The sequence below is a fragment of the Oenanthe melanoleuca genome, chromosome 5 (genome assembly GCF_029582105.1).
Source record: "Oenanthe melanoleuca isolate GR-GAL-2019-014 chromosome 5, OMel1.0, whole genome shotgun sequence".
Lineage (NCBI taxonomy): Eukaryota > Metazoa > Chordata > Aves > Passeriformes > Muscicapidae > Oenanthe > Oenanthe melanoleuca.
Genome location: NC_079339.1, coordinates 54,170,449 through 54,189,508, shown reverse-complemented (window position 1 = coordinate 54,189,508; position 19,060 = coordinate 54,170,449). Strand labels below are relative to the sequence as shown.

Genomic DNA, 19,060 nt, shown 5'->3' with positions numbered 1-19,060 from the left:
ATTCAGTCCTATGAACCCAGAGCACCTCTGCACAGGGTTATGTGCTTTGTTAAAGCAAACTCAGAGGTTTTGTCACATTTCCAAGGTTCAAGTTCTGACTGTGTAACTCCCAGTACTTAGTCACCCGTGTGAGTAAATGAATAATGTAACTTCAGATGGTGGAATAAAAAAGCACTTTATCTCATGCTTTGCCATGGTGTTTACTTAGCTGGAACGAGAAACAATAATTCTCGATAAGCTCCAGGAAGAGCAGCCAGAAAGCCTCAAAGAGAAGGAAAAGGCCACCAGGGAGGAACTAGTGGAGTTACTTGATTTTGTGAGCTCATTTGAAGAAAACATCAACCAGCAGCAGCTCCTCTTACTCTTGCTTCTTCACCGGATAAGAAGCATCCTGAATAGACCTGAAGATGCTGAGGGAGAAGCTGCCCTTCCTGCCTTGTGTGAGATAAGGGCAATGCAAGAGCGCTGTAAAAAGTAAGTGGTGTGAAATTTCCATGGAAGATATGAGCTAGGACAATTCACAAGCACAGGATTCTACTGGATGTCAAATAATATATAAAAGCTGAAATGCAGTAAAGGTCAGACCAATGCTCCATCTCACCCATCTGCTGTCTCCAGTATGAGCATTGGGGAATGTTGTTTAGGGAGAAGACCCGAGCCTGGCCATGTCATTTATAACCTGCAATTTGTGTTCAAATGCAGGAATCAAGGAACAATAGTCAGTTTTGGAGGTTCCAAGTGCTTGTGAATTTTAAGATTTTCCGCTTTTAGAAAAATCTGACCTTGTGCTTTCTGCAACAATGCAACTTTCATCTTACTGTGTGTCACTGTCTAAAATGCTCCCCAAATATTTTTTGCAAATCTGATGATTGTATTCACCCTTCTCTGGGTTTGCTTTTGTTTGTGGTAATCTTTGTGAACAACATCTGCTCTGCCATCATCTTCAGACTGAGACCCTGACCTCTGCTTTGGTCAACCAAATAGCACTCTCTGTGGACTCACTTTAAAGAAACTGAGATAATAACTGACTTTAAAACTCATAGATCTAATAACAGAAAGAAGCCCTAAATTAGACAAATGTGGTTCTAGATATACACCTACATAATATCTGTGTTAGGCATGCTCTTTGCTCCTGCTTAGTGTAGAGTCTAAATGTATTCTTTCTGGTAATCTTGCATAGGTTGTACAAAAAAGCTCAAGACCATAAAGATTCTGTGAAAGCTGAGATTCAAGAGAGGAACAAGGTCACTGAAGAAATAAGTGCTGTGACAAATGCATTGCAGAATGCTGCATCTGTGTTACTGCAGGATGCTGATGGAAAGGCAGAACAGCTGGAGGTTGGTAACAGCTCTGTTGTTGTTTATATATTCAGAATATCTCCTGGTTGATGCTGGAACTTGCTCCAGATAAAATTAATGACAAGGTCTATTCACATTGACTTAAAGACAATGAATCTGGCTCAGAATACAGCTGGCCCTGCCATGGCCTTGGCTTGTGTTCATTTTCCTCTGTGGGCATCTGTAAGCAGGCACTGGAGGATTTTCAGATTGCAGAGAAATTCACAGCCAGCTGCCTTCCTTTTAGGAAGGGCTGCTTAATGTACCCCCTGCATGCTTTCCCCTCTGCATACTTACCCAGGGCAGCTCCAGGTGCTCTGGATTTGATGCCCCAAACTGGGGTTTAACTTGTACTTGAAAAAAACAAATTGTGATCAAAACCTCAGTGTCCACCAGCAGCTATCAGCAGTCTATAAGTTTCTGCATTTCTTGATTTTATGATATATTATTCCTAACACTTTCTGAATGTGTTAATTCACTTGTCATTTAAATTATTTGTTTCAAATTACTCTTTCTGCATTTATATTACTATAATAGCTTTAAAATCTTGATCAAATATTGCTTTTAATAATATTTAATCTATATTTAATAATATAGAACTTTATAATTTATTTATTTTACTCTACTAAAGTGTAGTACAAATTTGGGCTCTCTTTGCTGAGTCTTGTATAAAAACTGGTTGGGTATCCCCAACCTAGCAAAGGGCTAGGAAAAATACAGAAGCCAAAGACCATGGTGTCAGATGGGGAGTTAGCATGAGAGAGAAATGTTTATTGCATGTTTAGGAAGTTCTGAAAACCCATGAGCCAGCATTGCTGTAATGGCACCTTGGATTTGTCTAAAAGGGCTGGTTTTCTATTTAAAATTATTTAGAATTAGAATTTAGAGTTGTGTCTTTTTTACTGAGTTCTTTGTATCCAGAAGGAAATTTTACTACTGCAGATGCTTTATGCCTGCTCTTTTCCCTCACCTTCCAACTTTGCTAATCCAAGAACCTAAAACTCACCCAAAAGTGAGTTTAGACCTTGTTCCTGTTTCTGACAGCAATGGCACAAGCAATCTCATCAAATTATCTCTTTTTAGCAGTATGCCACAGCAGGCCTGATTCTGTTGAGAAGATTGAGCTGAAAGGATTGAAGAATTAATTAAATTTTATGTAGTCCAAACACCAGTGAGCCAAAATCTGCAGGGCAATTTCATCCCTTACTTCCAAAGAAAATCTAGTTCCTATGAAATCTATAGCTTTAGTCAGGACTCCACTGCATCTATTGAGTGGAAATACCTGTTTCATTTTGAGATGACAAACCTGATTTAGCTGGGTGGCAAAAGTTTTAAATTCACCCGCAGAGATGAAAAGGGCAAGTGTTATTATCTTGTCCCTTAGGGAAAAAAACTGGGACAGTTTTGATAGGTACCTGATTTCCAGCTAAATAATCTGTGAAATGTAAACATGTGGTAATACACAGGAACCAGTTTGCAGAGTCATGCTTTGTTTTGGAGACGAGAGTTTTAACTGATTCTTTCCAGTTCAGGTCAGGGAATCTGTGAATTCCCATAAGTATTTGCACAATCTGAATTGGGCTATTTGACAGCAGCAGCCTTCTCCCTGAGAGAATGGGGCACACAGCTGTTCTGTGGTTTTGAGAGTTTGGGTTTTTTTAATATCAGACCCAGTTGTTGTGGGATGGCAGGAAATAAATCAATCTCAGTGCCTTACATACTTCTTTTGTGTGTTGCATTTGTGTGAAGGAAAAGGTTCCCAAGTGAAGCCTATGAATTAGTGGATTACCATTACTCCTGATTGAAAAAGCAAAGGCAGTTAATTTTAGAGCCTTTCAGTGCCTGGTAGGAGGTTTGGATAATTTTTCCCAAGAACCTGAGTCAACATTTGAGTTTCTCAAACAGCTGAGCACTGGGGAAAGGAACCATAAAGCCAGCAAACAGAACCTTCCAACTTGAAACTCTAGAAAACTTTCCAAACAAATGAATTTCTTCATTCTTCCTGCAGGAGGACTCGACTCAGATTTTATTTCTAGGCCACAGGCTGTAGACATTTGTTCAAGTTTCTTTTATCTCATAAAACCTACATTCTTCGTGCAGAACTGGAAACTACTGTTGTGAGAGGAGCTTGCTGTGCTGCTCTGCGTAATTGCCTGAAAGCAGACACTTCAGCCTGAAACCTGTTGCTTTTTGTATCTTTGTGTTGTTTGTAATAATGAAGGGATGGACGTTGGCTATTTAACTCTTTCAAAGGGAAGAATGCTTTTTTGGCAAAAGGGAGAGCACAAAGGTTAACATTTAATCATAAGAGCTCTTCACGTGGTCCCTTTGCTGTGGCTGCCAGTGAACATCAGTGCGTCACTTCCCCAACATGGAGCAGTATCAGGTTTAATTAATTCTTACAGAATGAAAAGCATCATTTGATTAAATGAGTCAGTATTGCTTAGACTTTATCTGCTTGCAGAGGTAATCAAATCAGGTTTGATATCCCAGATCAAATTTTTCCAAACCATAATCATGGTAGGAAATACAAAACACATTACATGTGTGTATATACACATATATATTTACATATACACACATGCACTCAGTAAAAACTGGGTAAAACTGCTGAAGTTATTCTTAATTTTGTAGGAGCTTCAGAATGTGATTGCCAGAGAGAGTCAAGCTCTGGAGGATATAATGGAGAAACTTAGGATCAAGTATTCTGAAATGTATACAATAGTCCCTGCAGAGATCGAAACACAGCTGGAGGACTGCAAGAAAGTATTGCAAGACCTGGAAGAGAAGGTAACTGCTGATGTGGTTTTCATATTTATCTGTTTGCAAAGTATAAATCATTCTTCATGCCTAAGTCTCTTTGTAGAATAATCTTATGGTAAGTAGTGTCAATATAACATTTTTATTTTTTATTAAAAATTGACATGGCAGAATCTTTAGCAATAATTTGTCATATGATGTGGATGCTTGGATGCTGTCTTCTATCCAATCTGATTCCTAAACTGGGAATTAGTAATCAAAATTGATTTCAAAGCTTGCATAGCTTAAATGAGAAAATATTTTCAGAACTAGGTTAAAAAAGGACTTTTGAAACAAGATTATTTTTTTTTTTTTAAATGTAATTTGGACATGTGATAGGGTATCATGATACAGTTGTTTTTACCATCTATGAGAACTTGATCACCTTCCTGTAAAATTAGGGAATTTAAATAACTGAACCTCATTGCATCAGTTTTTTTGCAGTATATTCTGTCTACAAGGGATATAAGCAGTTAGCTGAAAGCAAAATTAAGGGAAAATGGAGTGATGCTCTCAGTTTGGGGTCAGATTTTTAGCCTGAGACAATTACCATCATTGCTTACTCATTTGTGTTATTTTAAAAATTAAAAAAAAAAGCAACCCCTTTCAGTTCTCATATTTCAGAAATAATAATGCTCAATGCTAATTTTTAAGGTTAAATCTCAGTTAATTTGATCAAATTTGAAAGTTTAATAAAACAGTTTTGAAATCCAGTTACTTTTTAGTGTCTATCAAATAACTCACCTTAGATAAAATATTTAGCAGCATATTAACTAAAGCTTATGAGCTTAATTAGGTTAACTTCATAGTTTCTGTTTCAAAGTGGGACTAGTCTTTTCAGAACCAACAACTGGGAGGAGAGAAGAGAGGAGAAGGAAAGCAAAACACTGGTTTTGCTTTGGGTTTTTTTTGTTGTTTATTGTTTCATTTACCAAGATATAAAAGGTTATCCCAAAGCACACATTACCTGCTGGAGTGAAAGAACTGGTCCTGGAAGCTAGATAATGTTTGTTTTTCACATTTAGGTGTTGGAAAACAATATAAACTACCTTGAAATTTTTCAAAATGCATTTAGGAAACAAAATCATGGTGGAACTGGAGGTCACTTTAATTACCTATTAGGAGATACTAGCATTTGTCAAATTGAGTTGTCATGTTTTAATGTCATTCTGCTTTCTTCTAAATCTCCAAACCAAACACTGAGAATAAATTGTACTTTTGATGCCATAAATAATAAGTTTTATCCCAGTAAGAAGTACTGAAATGAAAATCTTGCTTTGCTGATGACCAGAGCATTGACAGGTGCATTGTTTTTATGCTGAAGAAACAGAAGTCAGAGCTCAGTCTGTTTACTCATTTCCAGCTGTCACATCACTTATACACGATTCTTGTTTATTTTGGAAGCTGTCACTACAATTATTGACAATTTTCCATGTTTGGTATATTCCAGGATAGCAGTAATGGTCAAGTGTTCAGTGATTACAGCCTGAATTCCTTTTTCCAAGAAGTCTCAGGCACTAAGTACAGACTGACTTCACAGGTTTTGTGGTATAAGCAGGAGTATTTCAGAGGAGCCCTCTAGTTCTTTCTGTACATATTTATTTTGATTAATGAAATTTTATCAATACAACATTGTACTGTGGGCATATTTTAGAGAGGTTGCGTTGGAATCTATAAATGATGTTAAGAAAATCAAGAAGTGAGTAGATAATCTAATAACTAAAAGTAGTTTTAATTCCTCATCCCACAACAAGGATGAAGTATTTCAGTACTAGGAGCTTCAAACTGAAATAACTATTAAAATAAAAATCTTTGGCATCAAAACTGTTCAGTGTCCATTTGCCCCCTAGATCCTAGGCTGCAACACACAAAGAGTTTAGCACAATTTAATGATTTCCAGGGATTTGGCTGACCCTGGCAGCCAGCAGGGTTTGGTAACAAAAGATGTCACTTTTGGGCAAGATGAAGGACTTTTCTCACTCCCTGCACTTCATCTAGTCTGTGGTAACCTGGCAGCTTATGCTGTGTTGCTCAGGCATTTACTCAGCTTCAGCTTTGAGAGTTTTTCTCTTTACACAGAAAATCAGGCCCTCCAGTGCATCAGTTTTTCATTTCTGTGGAGTCCTGCAGAATGAAATTAAGTTCCTCAGAGCTTTTTATTTTAGTGATAAATCTCCAAGTTTATATTGAGAAATTCACTGTGCATTGATGCACTTTGATATTCCCTTATTTGTTACATGGAAAGCACAGCTGCCAGCTGAGACATAAAGGTGTCACTCTGTGTTTCTCACAGAATAAATCCAAATGTGACCCTTCCCACCATGCAGCATGAAAACTGAAGCAAAGCACCCAGGGAGCTGCAGTGCCTCAGTGCTTGTTTCCTCAGGGATTGCTTTTCTGAGCCAGGCATTTTTTAATGAGAACAAAGCAGTGAACAACATGTAGATGTTGAATCTGCTCATGTTAATGCTTCTCCCTGCAAATGTAACTCCATTCTGGTGTTTTTAACTGACTTATCAAGAGAAACAATAAGAATTTTAATATTTTTGGTAAGGTGGTGCACAGAAACAAGCAGATCTTTGTAACCTCCCCTATTGTTTTCTTTTTGCTCTGGCAGGTTAGCTCTGAAGTCTTGCAGAACTCTCCTCAGTATGTGCTGAAAAGAAAAGCAGAAACTATTAACAATGGCCTTCAAGCTATTGAAAAGATGTTACAACAGAAGAGTGAAAACATTGTAAAAGCCAAAGAAGTTCAGAAGGTAATCTTGCCGAAAAAATAATCTGTGGGTGTTAAAAGATTTTTGGTTGTTTTACAGAGCCTGGTTTAGCATAAAGTGGTCTTCCTTTCATTTTATGTCTGTAAAAGGAGAAGTACAATCAAGCATTTAGCTGCTGCATATTTATCAATTCTTTCTCACAGGAAAATCCATGCTTTTTTCAACTGTGAATCACACCAGTAGATGCAAAGTGTTCTGTTCTCATCAGACCAGTTCTGAAACCTTTGCAATTCATGTCCCACACGAAGAGCAAATAACACTGCTCTTATCTTTGAGCCTGACCTTTTATTTCATTTCTCTTCTCTCCACATGCAGCAAATTTGGGATATGCTGGACCTTTGGCATTACAAACTCAACGAGCTGGATGCAGAGGTGCAGGATATAGTGGAGCAGAATTCCTGCCAGGCCCAGGAGCTGATGGACATCCTGGAGGCTCCCCTGAGGCAGTACCAGCAGGTCTCACAGCGTGCTGAGCGCAGAACTGCCATTCTCAACAAGGTAGCTGCCAATGGAACAGGTTTTAAAAATCCAGTCCTATTAAAAAAAAAAAAAAGAGTGAAGGCTTTGTGTGAAACATCATTAGAGGCTGTCAATGAGTAGAGTCACTAGCCTGTTGTGGCAAGGCTTAGTGTAGTATTAAAAGTGTCATTGCCATGAAAATTGTGACAATGCCTCCATGAAGTGTAAACATGCCTGCACCAAAAGTACTTTGGTGAGAGAGGATAGCCTGAAATCTTGTAACTGTTTCCGAAAAATGGATTTTATTTCACCATACTAATTTAACTGACCATGATGCAAATGCATCCTATTTTCTTTTAATCTTGTTCATAGATGCATATATCTTATACAATGAAGCAATTAACTTGGGACTTTCTTTAAAACACTGTCATTTCCTAGGCCACCAGCAAGATGGAAGAGTATGAGGAGCACCTGAAGAATGTGAAAGATTGGATAGAAAGCACCAACAGTTTGCTAAGAGCTGATGCTCAGCATGACTCTGCAAAAAGCTTACACAAGCATACTGATGAGCTCCAGGTAAGAGCTGGTGCAGGTAAATGCTCTGTTACCACTTGTTGCTCTGTACAGATGCAGTTTTCCATTCTTAATTGTTACTGACATAAGTTACCATTTTCAGTAAATCCTTTCAGGCAAAAATAGTTATAGTTGGCTCTCATGAAATACACATGTTTTTTGGTGCTGGACATAAGTATCTTGTGCAAGTGCTGAAATGTTGTACAACTTCCAGAAATGTGTGATTGTGTTCTGTAACCCTGCTAAGTGGCTGTGGTCAGTTTTTACTGCCTGCACATATAGGATTCTTCCTATATTGTATTGAGCCAAACAGGCAAAGTGCTGGTTTTTTGATGGCTGTGTGTTAGATGGAAACTTTGAAGCGAGTTGTGGTTTGGAGGGCTGTGCTCACTATTTCTTGAAGGTAATTCTGATTGTAATTTCAAAAATATAATGTTTGTAATATTATAGGGAAGGTCAGGGCCAGTGCCAAAAAATACTCTGGCAATTTTTTACTTCAAATTTGAGTTTTCTGTCCATCCACTCCTTGGCTTAGACTGGGTGAGAAAGTTGGTGTTCTAAACATAGATTTTTTTGTAGTAAGATTAGTAGGAGTGAAAAGGAAGTAACTGGCCATTCTGGATTGATATGTTACAAAAGCATGTAGCCACAATGGGGAGAATGTGATTCCCAAAACCCATGAATGTTTTTTGTGGCAAAAGCTTCTTGTCTCCTGTGATTGTGAAATTGAATGTTTTGTTTTTCCTGGGCTGTGAATCTAGTGGATTTGGAAATGCAGCCTGGGCTTGCATTAGAGTGGAAACATGCATTCAGTCCTTTCCTTCACACACCACCCAGACAAAGGATCATGTGCATTTCTTGCAGCCCTCACTGCTCTTCATGACAGTGTTCACTGCACTTAATCCAAAATCTCACCCAGTTCATTGCAGGGGAAGAGACTTCACATCACACACAACTGGTCTGATACATTTAGTTCCTTCTAATCCTTACCTCTTATAACCTTAATGCTCAGCAGTGATGTATCAAACTAAGCTCCTATTTTGTCTCCAGATGGCTTTGGAAGACTCAGAGCAAAAGCAAAATCTTCTGCACGGGATCTTGAGGGAGCTGGAGGAGCTGTCACCTGTCTTTGAAACTGCCAGTGTGATGCAGCAGCTGAATGAAATAGATGTTCAAGTAACAGCTTTACAGCACGAGATAGCAGAGATTCTACCACAAATCCTGCATGTGGCTGATGTAAGTCTGGCTGACCCATGAGTGCCTTTTATCAGAGCTTCATCATATGTTAGGAAATGCAGATTGTATCACCTGCATGGAAAACAGGGTGTAGTGCTGGTTTTTGTAAGTGTGCCAAGTGAGGAAATTAATTGTTTGGAAACAAACCATCAGAAGGTATTTGGTAACTTATTAAGCTGTAAGTTTCAGGATTGGCACAGGATGTAGGAGGAAAGGTTGGGTCTGTTCAGCCCAGAGAAGCTTGGGGGTGAGAAATTGAGATTACAGACAGGATTGGGCCAGGCTCTTCTTGGGGTGTTCAGCAAAAACATGAGCAGTAGCAGACCTCAAGTATAAAAAGGATTTTCTTTTTTTTTTGGCAGTGAAATTGGTCAAACACTAGATCAGGGGCTCAAGCAGAGGTGATATTCTCACCTCAATAGTTACATAAATCTCAATAGGATCAGTGCCCTGGTTTGATGGGTACCAGGGACCTTTCAGGGTCCCTTGCAGCCTAATCTACTCTGTGACTCTCTCTGAGAGAGTTCAGAAACAGCTGTCTGTGGATTTCTTTTCCATCTGACATAAGTCTCTTCCTACTGGAAGCTGCAGCAGTGTAAGTACAGCACTTTCCTATTCTGATAACTATCACCACTGGAAAACTGTCTCCTCACTACTGGTAATTTGTAATGTGAATTTTTAAGGATTTTCAGTTCCATATTCAGGGTTTAAAACAGACCAGATGATCTTGAATACCTTCAGAATAATTCCTTCAGAAGTTATGACTAAAAGTAATTTATGAAAACTAGCCTTTTGACCAGTAGCATCCATTAACATGTCCTCCATATGCTGCACTCATTTTTCAGTATTTCTTTTTAAATTTAAGTGAAAGATAGAAATGCAAGTTGGCTGTGGGGTTTGGGCTATCTACTAATACTCTCTTTTCCCAAAATCTAGGAGTTGGATGCCATCGAGTCTCATGTGAAAGTGTTTGAGAAGGATGTTGCAGAAATGAAGACAATCCTGTCATCAGAAGATTTGTTGGAATTTTCTCCTAAGGACCAACTTAAACATGGACAGGTCTGTGAAAACTCCTACACAGGCTTTTTTTCCTGATCAATGTAAACCCTGAAGGTGAGGCTGTTGAGAGAACTTTTCAAGAAGCACAGTCATGATTTGAACACAAAACACTTGAAATTAAAGCACTGTTGAGACTATGCCCACAGAGAACTCAAGTGTTTTCTAATTCAGTATCACATGCATCATCTCTGCTCTACCCTGACAGGTCATACTTGAGCATGTTGCTCCCATGCAGAAAACTATTGTTCGTATCCAGTCCTATGAAGATGCTCTTCAGCTGCCAGGGCTGAAAATGCAACCTTTCTCAGTCTTCCAAAGAGCAAGACAGCTCTTGAGAGAATTGAAGAAATTAGAAAAAATTACTAAGGAGCAAAATGAGCTACTGGAGGTAATTGATTTTTTTTTTTTTCTTTTTATTCGGTCACTTGAACCACCTTTTTTTTAAAGTAATTTTGATCTTTAAACAGTACTGCATTTGCAGCCATGTAGTTAACCTACTGTGTCTTCTGTGTTATGGTTTGGGGAATTTTTTTTTCCTATTTAATTTGATCTGCAGCAAAGCACACTGAATAGTCTTGATGTACGTTTCAGTTTTCCAATTTCCAGCTGACAACATGCTGGAGAAGAAATGAAGGCTCAGGTGTTTCATGCCCCAGGTTTGCACTCATGATTGAAGTCCAGTGTTAGTGCAGGTGCTCACATCTGCAATATTTGACTCCTGAAACTCACCTTGACCATGGAAATTCTTGTTGACAGCCATTAGATAGCAATTGCTAACAGCAGAAGGTCTTTCACTAATCCAAATCAGTGGGCCAGGAAAGTGGCCATTCCCTACAGCTCTGCTGTGATTAATTCACTGTTTTGAGGCAGGCTAGAATGTGACATGGGTCTTGGAGGTGTAATTGGCCAGGCCAGGTTTGGAAACAAGGGAAGCAGCAGCAGGAGAAGGCAATGCTGGTGGGTCAGTGAATGTTAACTTGGGCAGGGAGATTTATGGAACAGCTCCAAACCTGAAGGAGTCTCTGTGCAGCACTTCACTGAGCAGTGTGGCTGTACCAGCTCAGGGAAGTTTTAATTCAGGACCTGGTCATGCTCCATTGTCCATGCTGGAGGAAACCTGGAGTTTGGTAACGCAGGTTCCCACGACAGAGAGGAGTTAAAGTTCTCGTGTGACCCATCTATTCCTTGGCAGGGTGCTGACAGCACCTAGAAAAATGTTACATTGCCTTTGCTAATCTGGTTTTCCTAAGCTGTTGGGGTAAAGCAGAATGCTTTAAAACATCTAACTGGGCATTTCAGAGGCCAGGCAGACAGCTGTAATGGGAATGTCCAGTTTTGATTTTCACTTGTGAAATTAAGAGCAGAATACAAAGAGAAAACTCAAACATGCCACATGGCTAGTGGTTGTTTGGAGTCAGAAAAAAGCAGGGGGTATTAAATCTGTATAATCTACAGTCTCTTTTTTTTTTTTTTTTTTTTTTTAGTCCATACAATTTCTTAGAGCCAAAAAACAGATGTGGTAAAAATGTACCTTTTTCAGAGTTGCAAGATCAAATAATGGAGAATTTGCAAAACACTTTAAAAGCATCAGAAACAGGGTGCTTTCCAGTTATCAGTTGTTGTAATGACACTTGTAACTGGTTTTTTTTTGTAGTATTAGGTCAAATTTTAGGCTTTTCTCCTTTTTATAAAGCTGTGACCTTTTTTTGCTCAGTATTTGCCTTTATCTTGTAGACACCTAACAATCTGCAGCTGAATGAAATTTCTTTGTCAGAGAACAGATTAGAAAAATTGCAGTTCTTGGCAGCTAGTGTATCAAACTGTGCAAAAGAATTTTTCCAGTGCAGTTGAATGGTTTGAAAGCAGCACTACTACAATACAAGTGTAGCACCAGCTAAGGTCTAGCAAAGGATAAAGCCATTAAACCATGGCATTTTGAGTGCTGCATTAAAGAGGTGGAAAGAATCCTGCTGGAGAGGAAACCAAATGAGAGCCAAGCTTCCTGTACAAATATATACATTTTTTTCCTCTGGGGATTAGTTTTGGATGAGTTTGCCCATATTTTGCTGTAGATGAGGTAATGGGGTATTGCACCAGTAACTTTTGTATAATTCAGTTGCATTATAACACTTGAAACAGTAAGTCAGAGACAAAGCCTGTAATTGAAAATGCTCTGGGGCAGGAGTTCAAGTGACTTAGTTCTCTGTTGAATGTTGCCCTGTTTTTTTGTTATGGCCTGTTAAATTCCACACCTAAATAACGTCATCAGGAAGATTTGGAAGCCACATCTGCTTCTGCTGGTTCTCAGTGCAAGAGAGTGGTATTATTTGCATATCTGATTATTTACTGACCACATTTTCACCAAGCTTTTCCAAAACAAATGCATTGTGGGTAGGTGGGACTTTTCCATGGGTAGGTCTTCTAGAGTTACCACAATATGAAAAGTAAAGAGCAACTGTTAACCAGGAAATAACTCAGAAGAAAGGCAGCACTTGTAGGAAGAAATTCAGTCCCACATACATGGCATAATTTGTTATATTGGATAAAGTATAGAATCAGATTTTCTTTTCCCTGAGTAGAAGGCAGAAACAAATTAATTATCTTCAGGTAAGTGACTATATTCACATATTGGTCCATGACAGAAGACTTCTGTCTGTATACAAAGTATTCATACTCTTCAGTTAGTTGAGGAAATTTGAGGTAGGACTTAATTTATTACTAAAGAGTCCTATTCATGTGGAATTGAAGGTGTGAGTAAGAGAATTTTCCTTTTAGGAGATCTTTTACTTTCTCATTAAAGCTGAGCAGAAGACTGACTCCTTTTTCTTTCCTCTCTGATTCTTTGCCTGTGGCACTAAGATTATAGCCCACAAATATCTTCCCCTTCGAATTGGCTTTCCTTTTTTAACTGAGAAAAGTAGTTTCTTCTCACTTTTAGATGTGTAAAAGAATAATGGTTATTTAGAACCTTATTAGCCTGAATTTTCTTGAGTGGGAGTGCTGCTATGAAGAAGTTACTGAAGAAATGGCACTGTTGCTCTTCACAGCAGGAGAGACTCTGCTCTGAAAGGCAGAGTCTGTGAGCACTTTGCAGGGAGATCTTTGACCTGTTGGGTCATTCAGGTGCTGCTGTCAGCACAGTAGGATTGAGCCTGCTGACTTCATTGTTTCTTCATTACCTTTTGCAGACACCTGAGGAATAGTCCTTTGATTATCTTTGGTTGTCAGCCTCTGGGTCCAAAAACACAGAGCCACCAAGTGCTGTGCATATTCAGTATTTTGACAAGATATTCTGGCTTGTAGATGTGACAATTTCTTGATGACCTGGGACATCATGACAGGCTGTGACTGAAAAATATGAGTGTGTGGGGAGATTGCCCATTTCTGCATGAGCAGCAAAGCTGGGGGAGGGCAATGAGGTTTTGCCGTCACTGTCAAATGAGTAAAAGAGAATTTGACTGTTTGTAACATCTGTTTCCTATAAGCCATGTAAAAAGAAGTTGTTCACCTGGTGGGAACGCTTATCATTTTTATTGGAAGTATTCAAATAGTCATTGTGGTTGGGTTGTCCTCTGAGCTGCAGTGTTTGCATGGTGTACAGCACAGTTCATTTTTGCTCAGTGCAGAGCTAGCTGCAGTAAAGACTTGAGCACCAGTAAAAAACAGTTAAGCTTTCTACTTGACATGAAACCCTTTAATTTCTCTCTTTTTCACAACCTTTTCTAAATTGTAATGCATGTGGTGAAATTTGCTACATTTCCATTTGATAGTCAAATTCATAGTTTTGCTCTGGAGCTCCTGGACAGAATACTCCACCATACTTCAACTTGTTTGTCTTTAGTAAGTGAGTAATAAACTTAGTGAAGGATGGGCTTGTGCAAAGTTAGCAGAACAAACACAGATTCTGTTACACATAACTGCAGGTACAAAGGAGGCTTCAGTGCTCTTCAGTTCAAGTACTCTTTGTTTCTTTACTGACTTGTTTATTTATGTACTCCTGATTTCAAAATTATTTATGAAGATTGCTATTTCACAGGAAACTGTAAAGAAAACAGAAGAATGTGAGCAAGAAATTGAGAAGTTAAAACAACTGCTGAAGAATAATTTGGTTGAAATATCACATGAAGATCAACCACAGGCTCAGAAGACTCCTTGTCCAGAGGTGGGTTTCAGTCTTTTCTCTCATGTATCTTCCTTATCCTGACTAACACTAATCATGATGATGCAGAGCACTGAGAAACAGTGCTGTGCTTCCCTTCTCCACCACAGTCAAGCAGGCAATTGAATGCCATAGTGTGACCATGCCATTAATTACAATTAATATCACTCTGCAAGTTTGGTATATCTTTCATAGTGTACTCCTTAGTGATTTTGATATGTCATTTGTGCCTGTGTCAGCTTAGAAAAAAAATTGGGTGCTGTTTTCATGACAGCTGTTTTGGTGAAACAACATGCAGCACTGAGAGCTTACCTGTGCTCAGCATCCTGTTAATTTTCCTGAGGTGGCAGCTTGGGATAGTGCCTGAGGGGAGAGCTAAGTCCCTTTCTGATTACTGGTCATGCAGTGCTACTTTTGGGGATTCTGGTTAGGGTTAGATTCATTAGATTACTTTCTTTGTACTCACTGCCACACTGTGTTTTCATCCCTGGTAAACATGTGTTGCTTTTCTCTCTACAGTCAGTTGCTTTCCATAATAGATGAATTGACTTTTTTTAATGTAAAAATAAGATGTGTTTTAAGGATAGCACTGCAGAAGTCAGGAAATTACAAATTAAATGCAATAACTATTTATAAAGTGCCTCTGAAATGCTCAGTTTTTTCCAGTCAGTCACAGTAAAGTTAATACTCTTATATTGTACTTGCCTAATAACTATAATCACTCAGTAGGCTCCTGAGTACATAGCTGCTTTGCTGTCATCTGGTTGGATGCTGGAGGCTTGATGTAGTGCTCAGCATGACTCATTTCCTTATTCTTCCTTGTTTTTGTCTCTGAGTGTAGGGCTTTATGTTTAATAGTTCTTGTTTTAGCAGAAAACTTGGCAGATACAGCATTGCATGAATAGAAGTGGGCAGTGGAATCACCCATCTTATTGGAGGATTTCAGAAAAAGAAGTAATTTTAAGAAAGGTTTGGTTTCTGAGGAAGTTATGGCTAATTAAGTTTGCAAAAGAGTAGCTGGCAAATCTGTGCTGGCAAGTCTCCTGCACTGAAATAAATAGATATACTGTTCCTAGTGGACATTCATAAAAGCATGCCAAATTGTCATGGATGTCTGTTTCTTCATTTCAATGAGATTTTCTTTCCTTTACCTTTGGATGAGTTTATCTTGTGGTTTTGAGTGTACAAAAGGAAGAAAGCATTGTCAGAGCAGAGTTCCCATGTCCTTTCAAAATTTGCTGTCTCCACCTTTCCTGTCATGCTGCCACCCTAGAGCTATTAACAGAAGCTGTAGTGGAGACAGGACCAGCAGTCTCACTGCTTTCATCTGCCACAGATTATTACTTGCATAACATCACTAATGACAGAGCATGGTGTGGAGCCAGTGCTGGTCTCACTTCAAGCCTGGCATCAAAGCTGCTGTGATCAGCTGAGCCCAGTGTGCAAAGGGATATTTAGCCAGGTTTCATTTTGAGCAAGTAACAATGCTTTAAAGAGCTTTATCACTTTCAGTAATGGAGTAGGGCAATTCATTCCATGCCCTGTCTTACTCTGTTATTTGCTGGGATTTCTTAGTTCACCTGGAGGCTGGGTGGTAAAGAAAGCCCTAGGAAAAAGCTCTTAAGGACAGAACACTGGTTGGAGCAATAGTCATGGCCAGGAAGGAGACCAAGACAGATTTCCTTCCCCCTCTGTTAGTGCAGTTATTTGGTTTATTGCTTAGTCTCTTAGGAACCAACATTCCTCTTAGTTTAGGAACGTTAAATATTTTCCTTAAGCTTTATTGGGGTCCATTTATTTCTCCCAGTATTACATTTAAAGACATGGAATAATTTTTTTCCTTAGCCACATTCCCAACACCCACCAAATGGTTTCTTTCCCTTTGGGCCAGCTTCACCAAAGACTGAGCCATGAGCTACTCTCATTTGCTGTCTTTGCCCTCCTCAGGGCTTTCCCAAGTGTTCAGTGTCAGGCTGCTAGGGGAGGTAGTTGGAAGTAGCATCACCTGCTCTGACACACAGAGTAATGTAACCCATCTGCATTCCCTTAGTCCTGGAGGAAGCTGGTATTCTCATGGATATGCAGCACCTAGTTAGAATTACTTCCAGCCTGCCACATTTCCTTCTCCACACCACCAACTTCTGCATCACAAGTGGCAAGTGCTGTCCTGAGCTGCATCTGTTGCTGTTGGTTTGCTTGTACCTGGACATCTCCTGCAGTGACAATGGGAAACTGTCCCAAAGCCCAGAAAAAGGAAAAGGGGGAAATAGCCCCAGTACCAGTAAGATGCATCACTGGTGTGTTACACTGCTGTTTGGTTAAAAGGGAAGAATGGATGCTTACAGATGTTGTTGCTCCTTAGGGAGAAATGGAAGCTGTAAAAGAAGAGATCATAAAGCTGTGCCAGAGAAAGGAAGATTTCCTTACCGGGATGAAGAATTCCATGTCTGAGCTTCACCAGCGCCTGCAGCAAGAAGTGCCTGAAGCAGCAGAGGAACCTCCAGCCTCTGTCTTAGCACAGAGTGACCTGATTGGAGCTGATGTTTCTGGTCAGCAGGTAAGTGATCACTCACCTGAGGGCCCAAGAGGAGAGGTAAATAACCCTTCCTGCTCCTGGAGGAGTGGCATGTGAGAGAGCAGCTCCCCTGTGAATCAATACTCTCTCTCCTCCCCTTGGTGTTGAGAAGGACAGAGTGTGGCATGTCTAGGAGAAGGTAGGAGAGGTGTTCCTCTGTATTTCTTAGCATTTTTCACTTGCTACATGAAGCTTGCATCAGTCAACAGCAAAGTGCACCATGTGTAGTTTTGTTGTTAATCAGTTGTTCTGGGATTTTCAATAAATTATTTTCATAAGGCAAAATGAAATTTGTCCCTATTGTATCTTTTCTGTTGAAGCCTAACAGCTTCAAATCCCAATTTTCAGAGGTGCTTAGAACCTGCAGCTTTCAGTTACTTTAATGTAGGTTGCCAGATGTTAAATGCTTCTCCAAAAGTGGATCTCAAGTGGTAAATTTGTTTTGGTTTACAGGCAAAAGTGAAGAGGCTTTTGTTGTTCTTGTCATGATTAATTGGGTCATCTCTCTGTGTATATTTTTTGTAGTTGAAAAAAAGAGGAGTGGTAGCTCTTCTACCTTCCTTAGATGAAGAATCAGAAGACTGTTCTTTACACAGCAAGGTGAGTCCAGTTTATTTTAGATATATATACATCTTTGTGTGTAACATAGGAGGTCTTGGTAAAGGAGAAATTATGAAAAATGTGAAAATCTGAAATATTTCAGAACAACTTAAAATATCTGTTACCACTCCAGGATACAAAGGAATTGTAGTCAAGCCAATGTACCAATATTCCAGTGCCAGTATTACACAGCACCTTGTTCTGTGAGGTGTGATCCTGCTTTTGGTGGGATTGCCTATTTAGTAATGCCCCCTTTATGGAAGTGTTAATGGCAAAATATGGCCTTAAATACCAATCTTTCCATGAAAGAGTTAACCTCTGAAATGTCAAAACATAAAAGAAACAGTAAAATTTATTTGTATGTTTGAACTTAAGTAAAAAAGGATGTGATTAGACTATTGGGAGTGAAGTTAAAATATAAGAGGTTTTTGGGAGATTGGAAGAAACTGGGACACTACCCTACAGGTTGCTCTGAATCTGAGGAGTCTAAATGCCCAAGTGAACTGCAGAGGAGCAAAGCTAATTTCTTCTGGAAAAAATCTCCATGGCAAGACAGTGCAAAGAAGTCCAAACAGCTTGGAGAGCTTGTGCCTCACTATTGATCCAAGCACTTCAGTTTCAGGGTTTCTCACTCTGCACCTTCACTAGCACAATTTCCTTTGCATGTAGGACTTTTTAGGGGCCAGAACTGGAGAAAGATAGATAGTGTCTTTTTGTTGGTTTGGTGATAGTTGGTTTGTTCAGGGGTTTTGTCAGGTTGTTTTGTTGTTTTGCTTTTTTTTAATATTGTAGAAAATGAGAATATTCTGCAGTCTCTAGAGAACATTATCAGTGTCATCCAGCTGTCATTCATCTTGCAGCAGAGCTATAGAGCAAGAAGAGAGGTGGGATTTGGGAAACACAAATATAGATAGATAAGGCAGAAACAGAGCAAAGTGTTATTAGGAGTTTGCAGTGCTTTACATTACCTGGAGGAATATCTGAGCTTCCTGCTCACAAGCTAAAGCTGAGCTGTTACTGCTTTCAAAGGGAAGTACAGCCACAGACAAAGATGCAAGTTTCTGGCCTTCAGAAAGAGATGATGAGAAGCTCAAGGAAGACAGTGCAACCTCCTGGTCTTCTGGTACCTTGTCAGATGGCATTGTTCAGGTAATGCACTCAGGTTTATCTTGGTGGGGATGGGAACTCATCTTTGTGGAAAAGATCTGCACAAGTCCTAACTATTCCTGAAGCCTGCAAAGCTAGATAACTGTAGGAATGGAGGACAAGGTGGCCTTATTCATATCTTCCATCTCACACTAAATCTTGCCATTTAGAATCTCTTTTTCTGTTGTACATATTGGTTGGAGTCAGTGACCTTAAGGGTATTTTCCACTCTAAATGATTCAATGATTCTAATTCCTTTGAGCTTCACAAAACCCCCAAAGGTAGAAATGCACATTCCTGGGAAGGCTCTAAAAATGTGAGGGATGATTTGTGGAAGAGGT

The 19,060-nt window shown here is 39.3% G+C and overlaps 1 protein-coding gene across 3 annotated transcripts in view; it reads left to right on the top strand.

Annotated features, from left to right (window-relative positions):
- The window catches only part of SYNE2 (spectrin repeat containing nuclear envelope protein 2), a 171,932-nt gene that overhangs the window by 80,398 nt on the left and 72,474 nt on the right, over nt 1–19,060 (top strand). For all 3 annotated transcript variants that reach the window (XM_056491990.1, XM_056491991.1, XM_056491989.1), the window contains exons 54-66: nt 209–474; nt 1,181–1,337; nt 3,972–4,127; nt 6,754–6,894; nt 7,228–7,410; nt 7,810–7,947; nt 8,995–9,180; nt 10,117–10,239; nt 10,445–10,627; nt 14,276–14,401; nt 16,761–16,955; nt 17,499–17,573; nt 18,603–18,722. In XM_056491990.1, the coding sequence (XP_056347965.1) occupies nt 209–474; nt 1,181–1,337; nt 3,972–4,127; nt 6,754–6,894; nt 7,228–7,410; nt 7,810–7,947; nt 8,995–9,180; nt 10,117–10,239; nt 10,445–10,627; nt 14,276–14,401; nt 16,761–16,955; nt 17,499–17,573; nt 18,603–18,722 (2,049 nt within the window). The remainder of the gene's footprint in view (nt 1–208; nt 475–1,180; nt 1,338–3,971; nt 4,128–6,753; nt 6,895–7,227; nt 7,411–7,809; nt 7,948–8,994; nt 9,181–10,116; nt 10,240–10,444; nt 10,628–14,275; nt 14,402–16,760; nt 16,956–17,498; nt 17,574–18,602; nt 18,723–19,060) is intronic.